Source organism: Sebastes fasciatus, chromosome 18 (genome assembly GCF_043250625.1).
Source record: "Sebastes fasciatus isolate fSebFas1 chromosome 18, fSebFas1.pri, whole genome shotgun sequence".
Taxonomy (NCBI): domain Eukaryota; kingdom Metazoa; phylum Chordata; class Actinopteri; order Perciformes; family Sebastidae; genus Sebastes; species Sebastes fasciatus.
Window position 1 is genome coordinate 13,368,703 of NC_133812.1, and position 10,751 is coordinate 13,379,453.

A 10,751-nucleotide genomic window follows, 5' to 3' on the forward strand; every position below is an offset into this window, starting at 1 on the left:
ATGAATTATCTATATAAAAGTCTGATCGCCTGGGGGAAAAAACTGTTCCTCAGTCTGCTGGTGAGAGTCCTGGGGGTCCTGTATCTTCTACCAGAGGACAGGAGGGAGAACAGGCTGTATATCTAATACAAACTGTTATGCAGGATGCAGGAAGAAAACTGTATTTACATTCTGATTTATATTTTCTCTTGAGTTTTTGATTTAGGTCTACTCCTATAGAATGTTGCAACACACATCCACTGATCAACTTTTATTCTGAAAGGCAAACCAGAAGCGCTGTTTTATTAGTGTTGACTTGACAGTGAGAAGGAGGGAGAGGCTACAGCCATCCAGCGAGCTCCGAGCGGGCTGCGGAAGGATGTGGACCCCGCTGCGGGGACCTGCTCCGGGCGGGACGCTTCTTGTTATCCTCGCCCCATCATCCCTCACCTGTAGCCCTCTGCGCCCATGAAGCCCCCTCTGATGAAGCCCCGAGCAGCCAGAGAGAGGCGGAAAGTGGCTGCAGACGACAGCAGCAGAGAGCATGATGTACTGGCGCGTCGGCTTCGCCTGGACGCGGTCGTGTGTGGTTGATCTTGGCAACCAGAACCAGAGCTGCTGGAGCTGCTTCTCCTCCTCCGGCCTGCTGGGCTCCGATGAGCAGCTCTCGTTTTATGGGTACATCATCGCCTGCCCACTGCAGCAGGACTACGGCGGGATCATGTCAGCTCTGGGCTCGGACTCCTGGTGGAGGAAGACGCTGTATTTGACTGGAGGAGCTCTGCTGGCTGCTGCTGCTTATCTGCTGCACGAATTGCTGGCCATCAGGTATATATATACCAACAACACCAGAGAGGCTGGCAGAGGAGATGCATCACCTTCCAGGCCTCTATAGGGCCAGATCAATGTGAAAAAAACACTGTTCATATTTTAACTCCAAAATCTCCTGTATTTTTCTCTGAGGTTTGACTTGATATTGTGAGGCTTGGTGGGGTAATAGCAGAGAGTCAGTGGAGAATAAGAAATCGTGAGTGGGAGGATTGTGATGTAACTGAACCCTCCACCACCCCCCACCCCCCCCATACTCCATCCTCACAAACACACACACATTATAGGACATTATTGGCTTATTATTGTGGATTGGTCATGGTTTGTATAGCCTATATTTCAGACTTCAGTTCATTGAACAATATGATTACAAAAGGCTCATTTCTAATGTTTTTGTTAGAGAGGTTAGTGTGTTATATAGGCCTATTTTCAAACAGCTCTCTCCTGTCTCATGAATTGACATTATAGGACATTATCTTTATTGGCTTATTATTATGGATTAATGGCATGATGATGGTCATTGAACAATGATTACAAAAGGATAAAGGCTCTATTCTAATGTTTGTTAGAGAGGTTAGTGTGTTATATAGGCCTATTTTCAAACAGCTTTCCTGTCCATATGAATTGACATTATAGGACATTATCTTTATTGGCTTATTATTGTGGATTAGTCATGGTTTGTGTAGCCTATATTTCAGACTTGGTCATTGAACAATGATTACAAAAGGCTCATTTCTAGTGTTGTTTGTTAGAGGTTAGTGTTATATATATATATATATATATATATATAGGCCTATTTTTATATAGCTCTCCTGTCATATGCATAGACATTAAAGGACTATGACAGCGGGTCACTTTCATTTGTCTATATCTCAAGGACGAGGCGATGTGATGTATAGGTTCATCTTGTGTTTGCTTTATTGTGATCCCCCCACCTCCTCTCCTCTGCTCCACACACGTTCCGGTGTTTGGTTTCAGTCTATAAAGCACTGCAGTTATGTGGAAAAAAAGGCTTATAATGTAAACAGTCTAACCCAAAAAGCCCCAAACATACTAGGTTATTTAGAACTGACAGGCGAGGCTGTTGATAGATAATAATATATTCCTTATTATTGATTATTCATTGGCAGGAAATAAGGGTTTGAGTCTGTTATATACAGTATATATAAAAATCTCGGGTTAACCTGCAGGCCAGGCCCATTGTTGTTGACGAATCACAGGCAATACAGCTATACAACACAATATCTCTCAACTTAATATTAAAATGATGTTTAAGTGATCTCTGGTGTGTAGGCCCAACATACATTATACCGGGCATATAGCTGCCATAAATGCAGGGTCGATTTTTATACTGAAATAAAGGCTGTTTGTTGGTGCAGTTAAATGCTCATTTGGATGGAGTTCATCCAGACTGGCTGACCAGCTTTCGGGACATGTTGTTCCTCTCAAGCGGTTGTTTTTTGACGTTAAATGTTACACCTATATATATGTCTCTGGCTGTATGCTATAGGCTTCATTGTACCGGTACACTCATCAGGTTATTGCACCAAAAGCAGCCTATTTAAGAGCGAGCGGTCATTTCAGCACCACACTGAAGTGGACAGCTCCTCCACTGTGAGGCTGCTTGTTTTTTGTTGTTTTAACGTTTCAGCACTTCTTACAGTGGACAGCTCCCTTTAATTCTGCATTGTATACCCATTTGTTACCATGTAGCAAGCAGGCCCTGTCCTTGTCTGTGAAGTATAGCCTCCAACAGTATCAATGTGAATGCACCATAATCTTTCACAAGGGTGTGATTCCTTATTTTGACATTGCAGTTGTTTTTTCCCCCCCTTGGCTGGTTATAAATGGCCCAAAAGGGATGACAATTACTCATATGATTTATTCAATGATATGATAGCCTGATCCTCCCACTGCACACACACTTATTTCACCACACTTAGCTTAGCTTAAATTAGCTTAGCATAAAGACTGGAAACAGGGGGAAACAGCTAGCCTGGCTCTGTGAGGTTTGCAGAGGCTCCTGGAAGTCACCAGCTAAGAAATAGTCTGACCCTCATCCACAATTTGTCATTTTTACACTTGGAGTTTTGCACAGTTGTGAGTGAGATATGATGTGTTTTGAAGGTCCCGTATTGTAAAAAAGTGAGATTTTCATGTCTTTTTTTTAATTATAAAGTAGGTTTAAGTGCTATATATAAATACTGTGAAAGTATCTAAAACCTTCAATCCATGGAGAAATACACCCAGCCCGTATTCAGAATCTGTGCCTTTGAAACAAGCTGAAACAAGGATTTCTGTAACTTTGTGATGTCACAACTACACATTATTCACAGTTTTAAACGTAAACATTGTGAATGTGTCCCAGTTAAGTTTCCGGTTGCAGTGTATGTGAATGACATCAGCTGACAGGAAGTAAACATGGACCCAAGCTGTTGCCTAGCAACGCAATTCGGTTGCAATTCTGTTGAAATGTGCTAAAACGGACTGTTTCAGTACAATTTGGGACAGAGGATAAATACAGGCATATTGCAGCAGATAGTATAAGGAAAATAAAGTTTTTTTTTAACATTACAGCATGTAAACATGTTCTACTAGAAACACAAAATACGAGTATAAACCTGAAAGCGAGCATGATATGGGATCTTTAATTAGTGAGCTTTAGAGGTACTAGTAGGTGGATTTTGTTACCAGGTTTGATGTGTGAGCCCAATATAAACGGAAATAATGAAGCCCTCAAAACTAGATTATAACTACAAGACAGGGCTACAAAAGAAATGAATAGATTAATTAATAATGCTGGACCTGCTTAAGTTGATATTATACTTAAGTGTTTTTGCAATTCACTAAATTATCAAACTCAATTGTCACGAAGTGCACCTGGGGCGTTTTGGGGCCCCTCGGGCTCCGTGGTCTGGGGGAAGTTGCCTGGATTGCCTGGTTGGTAATCTAGCCTAGCCTAACTTTAGCCATTACTAGAGGTGAAATGATAAGTCAAATTATAAGTCGATGGACATAACATTAATCTATATCTATTAATCTAACTATTTGGATAATTGATTAATCGTTTTCAGTCATTTTCAGCTGTGATGGACTTTTTTTCACTATTTTGTGACATTTGTTTCCTCCAAACGATTAATCGAGAAAATAATTGGAATATTATTCAATATTGGAAAGAATAATTCCCTGCAGTCCTAACCGTTACGTTTACCATTATTATAAGTATAAATACACACACACACACGATTTGTTTGATGTTGTTGTTTTTTCAAGTCTCTCCTTCAGCTCTGTCATTCTGTCCTCCACACAGAAAGGAGGAAGAGCTGGACTCTAAAGATGCCATCATACTCCACCAGTTCTCCAGGCCCAAAACAGGCGTCCCATCCCTGTCCCCTTTCTGCCTTAAGATGGAGACCTACCTCCGCATGGTTGACCTGCCCTACCAGGTACAGCAGTGTGATTATGTGTCTGCACTACTACGTCATCTCTTTGTTCTTTTGTTCTCCTAGGTTGACTCTGTAACAGTGTGTGTTTACAATTGAGTGTGAGGATGTTTTAATCTCCACTTCTTCTTAGTTTGTTCTGATTAATTAGTTGTCCAACACAGAGTCTCTGTTGCTACCGGGGACTCACTCTGGGATAATTAAATGTTTTGTCTTGATGTAATTCACTTAATCACCAATTACTTTCTCTTTTCTGTATTTTTTCTGTATGTTTTCTTTCCTGAATCTCCTCTCTCCCTCTCTCTCTCGCAGAACTACTTTGATGGGAAGCTTTCGCCACAGGGGAAGATGCCGTGGATCGAATACAACCAGGAGCAGGTGTGTGGTACCGAGTTCATCATCGACTTCCTGGAGGAGAGGCTGGGCGCGAGCCTCAACAAGAGCCTGTCGCCGCAGGAGAAGGCCGTGTCTCGCGCTATCACCAAAATGGTGGAGGAGCATTTCTACTGGTGAGGAACCAGTGAAGTTAAAACTGCATATTTTGTCGTCTTAGAACAATGCAGTTTACTTATAAGGAGCAGGAGTGGGAGCTATAACTCATCAACTCTTTTTTTATAGACGATTCTTAAAACCTATTTTTGTGGAATTTAACTAACTTGTGGCCTATTTTTTCCACCAGGATCATATCATATTTTTTTGTTCTATTCTAGTAGTAGTACCACTAGAATATTCATCCTGAGATGTGTATGTGTCTATATACAAATGCAGATGTGTGTGTGTTTGTGTTGCAGGACCATAGCTTACTGTCAGTGGGTGGACAACCTGGAGGAGACCCAGAAGATGCTGTCAGTGAGCGGGCCGCTGAGTGACCTGCTCAAGTGGATCCTGAGTCACCTGACCGGCGGGATTGTCAAGAGGGAGATGTATGGGCACGGGATCGGACGCTTTTCTGAGGAGGAGGTTTACGCCCTGATGGAGAAGGACATGCGCACCCTGGCCACTCTACTAGGTGAGAACCCTGAAATTATAAATACTGATGCTCCTCATTTGAAAGATTAGAATATAACATAATATATTTGTGTGAATTATTGCAATCGACTGAAGGATGTTTTTGCAGAGAAGATTATGGGTTAACCCACACAACCCAGTCTTCTTAAATGTGGCCATGTGAAAGCCTTCATTACAGCACAATTAGTTTTCCTTTAGCATTTATGACTTAACTCTGTATCCAAAGAGATTTAAGGATGCTAACTTTGTAATTGTGAGACTTTGTCACAATTTGTGTCACCTGGGCGTTCACCTAATTTACCCTGCAAGCAGATCAACAGCTTTATTGGCAAAGTAGAACCACTGCAATGGCTTTTCAATGAAAACTATAACCAGCCACATCATGTTTGTAGTTGTCAAATACTAGCACAATACTGACCTCTTGTGGTGAAAAGGTAGTATAGAATCAATACATAACCTCTTGCAGTTTATGGTAGGAGATGTATAGTCTAGTATAGTAAACCATAAAAACTGTCATAAAAAACTCATAGTATAGTATGGCATTAAAAAGTCATATTAAAGTACGTCATAAAACATTTCATAAAAATGTCATAGTGTACTAACTTGTCATAAAAAGTCATAGTATAGTGTGTCATAAAAAATCCCCCAAAAAGTAATATCATAGTACTTAATCAATCGTCAACAATCATAAAAGTCATAGTATAGTATGTTATAAAAAGGTCATTAAAAAGGCATAGTATAGTATGTCATGAAAAAATATGAAAAGTCATTATAGTATGTCATAAAACATTTCATAAAAAAGTCATAGTATAGTATGTCATAGAAAAATACATACACATTTCATAGTTTAGTATTTCATAAAAAATATAAAATGTCATAGTGTAGTACATCATAAAAAAAATCATAAAAAAGTCATAGTATAGTATGTCATAAAAGAAAAAAATGTCATAGTATACTATGTCATTAAAAACAAGCATACAAATTCACAGTATGGTATAAAAAAGTATACTAAGAGAGAAAGATATGAGTGCATGTAGTAGAGCTGTGGTGGGAAGTGTTACATTACCTATGGTGCTCACTATGGTTAACGTTTCATGACCCTGAAGGCATCACTCTCTGATCTCTGATGCCTTATACTTTGTGGCCAGAAGTGATTCTTTCAGTTTCCTCTCGTATACATTTTCTGTACAAATGTATGTATGGACAGAGCTAGGCTAGCTGTTTCCCCCTGTTTCCAGTATTTATGCTAAGCTAAGCTAGATATATTTACCACACAGACACGAGAGTGGTGGTTATCAATCCTCTTATCTAAATCTCGGCAAGAAAGTAAATAGGTCAATTTTCCCAAAAGGTTGAACTATTCCTTTTAGAGGAAAAGAACGTCTACACATGGATGGTATTTGTGTTTTGTTATTTGAAATATCTTTTTTTCTGTCCTGTCTAAGGTGACAAGAAGTATCTTATGGGCTCAAAGCTTTCAACAGTAGACGCTGCAGTGTTCAGTCACCTCGCCCCTGCTATGTGGACGCTACCAGGAACACGGCCCGAGCAGCTAATCAAAGGTGAATTCACCCAAACAGGAATCTACAAAATCTGTGGACTTTAAGAATGTATACACTTTAAGGTCAACAACATTAAAAAATCAAGTAAAATTGTAACTCTTGCATAATATATTATATAATGCAAGTATTATATTAATTATATTATAATAATATTTTATATGTATACTAAAACAGTCAAACACAACTATTCATTCTTGATTTTATTGATATCTTTATTAATATCTTAATAAAAGCACAGAACTCCAATCAGAACTCTAAACTTAAAGATAATCCGTTAAGTATCACATAAGAGAAGAAGCAAATCTCCACAATTCAAAGGTTGCCAGATAACGATTGGTATTTTTGCTTGAAAAATTACTAGAATTATCAATTAATTATCAAAAATCATTGACTACTAACAAATCATTTTAGCTCTAATGTTAGCGGTGTTTTATTTATAGAGAGCACCTAATCTCTATAAACAGATTAGGCAACCGGTCAAGATTTTGACATCGGAAGCTCTCTGGTTTATGTTTGTAGTCCGAGTAGTATTGACCAATCACGTTCGAGCAGACTTTGGTTGAATGCAGGTAAACAGTCCGTGTGAAGCAAAAGAGGCGGAACGCAATGCAATCTCGGAACCCACCGGCTATCATCTGATGATGATTTAGCTTTTAAGTGGTTTAAAATGATCTTGTAAACTGGCTACTTGTGAAACAATCCAGTCGTACACGTCGTCTCTCAACTCCAGTCTCTCATTTGAAGTTGCTGATCGGATTGTAAACAATGAGCGGCGCATGGAAAAGGAAGTCTTTGCCCGGATATCTGCTGGCTACACCGGAACCCCAGAAATATAGTCCCTTGTCCCCCAGAGGCTTATCAGTAGTCAGACCGGAAGCCGATGTGATCCGAGATTGCAGAGCAACTCACCCACTTGTCTGTCCTCCTCCAGGTGAGCTGATCAACCTGGCTATGTACTGCGAGCGCATCCGCCGGCGATTCTGGCCCGAGTGGTTCGTGGATCTGGAGGACTTTTGCTACAGCGACACCACAGAGGACTCGCCCTCTAAACTCCACGATCTGGGCCTCTACTCTCGCACGGACACCTTCCAGGACGATACACCCTCATCAAACACTCACACATCGAAGGACCCTCTGTCGCCCGACAGCGACCCTACAGGCCAATCGCTGTATGACTCTGACATGGACACGGAGTGCTCTGAAATCGACCAGATCAAGTGTTGACGAAACATGCACGTGTACTACACGCCACCACATATAACGCACACCACAGGAGGGAGCTGCATCCCACCTGTACACACATGCCCCCCCCTACCTCTTTGAACAGAACATAACTGGGGAGTGATGTTGGTGTCTCCTGTGTCAGTGGAGACGTTGAGGTCTAACTTGAACACTGTAGTGGAGGAATGACTGCAGTCGAAGGGAAAGGGAGTGAAACATGGGTCAAAAGGAAAAAAAGTGGCAGATGGAGAGAAAAAGAAAGCAGAAAAGTCGCAGTGGAGGGAAAGAGAGAAAAGAGAGGCAGAACAAGAGTGAAATCCAGGAGTAAATGACGCCACTGCTGAGAAACTCCTCCACGTGGTCGACGTCATCTGCAGACCCAACTTCTGTCGCCACGTTGCGGCAACCACGGCAACTAAGTGTGTGCGTGACCCCCCCTCCGTTGTACCTCGTAGCAACTCGCGCCACCCAGTCTTGTGTGTGTTTTGACTAACGTCTTGGCTTAACTTGACTTAACGCCTTGTATTGATATGACATTGACACGTAGGGAACTGTACAGGGATTCATGTGAATGAACACAATACAGTGTAAATATATAAATGGATCAGGTTTAATAGATAGAATATTTGAATATATATATATATGAGTATAAATAGTATAGATAGCCTGCGAATATAGAATCATCCCCTCTGTCATATGGTGTAAATACTGTAGGTGTTTCTCGTTTGTGTTGGACACAATGAGTCAAATCGTCTTGTGGTAGTCTCCATGAATACCCACTCTGCTGGTCTATAGGATCAGTGTGAGGAGCTCTATGACCTCCTGTACTGTGTACATCAGACCGGCAATACGTCATCCAGAGTAGGCTCGCATGACCACGCCCCTTTTAGGGGGAAAACAATCCCACGTCCCTCATAGACGGTAAGCAGGAGAAGTTGAAACATGTCTCCAAACTTCTACTTTAAACAAACCGGTAATAGCGCTGATCTCCGATCTGTTCCCCTGCTGTGTCCTAAAAAATACATAATTTAGGGGAATTTTGGCTACAAACTATAGACCAGACCAGCATGGCGTCATCGCCGAGGCTGCGCTCCCGTTTGGGGGAATAAAAACTCGCTGTCACAGGAGATTGTTGCGGGTTAACCGAGGCTTTCACACTTAGATTTGAGGCACATACGATACGTTAATATTCACTGTCAGTTTGCTTGAGTGGGAGGCTGCTGCAGTAATACAGTCATACATTAACGTTATAGCAGCATCAGACTGTCGTCTCCAACTAAATCTCAGCCTATAGATCAAACAGTTGTCTGTCAATACGTTGGTTATTTATAGACAACACTTAGCCTAACGTGATTCAATCAAATATGTATAGATGTCTGGATAAGCAGTATCCGGCCACTGTGTTGGACGGGCAAAGACTGAAGGGGACATGACAGCAATCAACCTTAATCTCTTAAGATATCGCGAATGCACAGGTTCAGGCAAGATCGCAAAAATAATTATTAGACATGTGTATAAAACATTTGAATAACAAGAGATGAATGCATACAAATTTGTCGAAATTACAATCCATATATATGTCAAATTGCATTGAAGTCTATGGGATCTTTGGGGTTTCTTTCCCTCAAAAGGGGGCGCGGCCTTGACTTTTTGCGAAGAATGTGCCGCATGTGCCGGTCTGATGTTCAGTATGTATCTGTCTACACAACTGGGATATTACAGTAATGCCTGCTGTCCATATTTGAATAGTGCGGTAAAAAGTTCATGGAAGATGATGGATCGTAAACTGCAGTCTGCCATAAGCACTTTGAAACTATCTTTTGTCTTATTAAGACAATTATTTTGCCAAAAAAATAATCATTTTTTCCCACATTAGAAGCATAATGTGACAACATACATTGTCAGGCGCCTGTGTTGTTTGGATTGTCATTGAGGACAGTAGCTTTAGGTCAAATAGACATTTTACATGCAAGCATTGAGAGTGAGTCAAACAATCATGTAGAAATAGATGAGATAGATATATATATAGTCTGAATGAAAGTGCATGGCTGGTACGTGCCAATGGAAATCTCCCTTTACACTTGACATAGATAATGTTATATTACATTTGTTTGCTGGCTTATTCGTTAAGTTTGATGATGCAGTTTGTTTTGGCGGTGCCTCTGGCCAAATCAGCCACATGAAGAGCCAATTGATCCCGAAAAAGGACTTTTTTTGTGACGGACACTCTATGATTATAAATGATGATTAGAAAACGTTATGTGAAGCAATAGCAGAGCAGACGCAGGTTGATGTTACGCTAGGCTGCGTGGTGTTTTGGGTGTGTGATGGTTCGGTGCCAGTTTTTATGTGTGTTTGTCACTCAGCAAATGCACATACCAGCACATTGTGTTCAGTTAGGTGGTTACTTCGCAAGCGGATCCATTGGAATGAATTGAAGACACTGCAAAATGTTGCCGCTTTAAATGCTAGTAGTGTGACATACATATTATGCCAATACAAATACTGTATCTAGAAAGTGTGGTACAGAAATGCCCAAAAATATGTTTGAGGTCATTTAGAAACCGTGTCTCCATTACGTCGTTTGGCCACTAGAGAGCACTGATAAGTTTATTTCAACTGTAAAATGTCACATGCTTAGTACACATCTTTCAAATCTTTTATAACCAAATTACGGAATTATGATCCAATATATTAATTTATGTGTTTT

At 40.7% G+C, this 10,751-nt stretch overlaps 1 protein-coding gene across 1 annotated transcript; it reads left to right on the forward strand.

Moving 5' to 3' along the window:
- Positions 1–373: 373 nt before the first annotated feature.
- Positions 374–8,185, forward strand: faxca (failed axon connections homolog, metaxin like GST domain containing a). Its single transcript, XM_074615634.1, has 6 exons — positions 374–807; positions 4,118–4,253; positions 4,563–4,759; positions 5,042–5,259; positions 6,704–6,820; positions 7,752–8,185. The coding sequence occupies exons 1-6, from the start codon at positions 524–526 to the stop codon at positions 8,042–8,044; spliced, it is 1,245 nt and encodes a 414-aa protein (XP_074471735.1). The 5' UTR covers positions 374–523; the 3' UTR covers positions 8,045–8,185.
- The last annotated feature ends 2,566 nt before the right edge of the window (positions 8,186–10,751 follow it).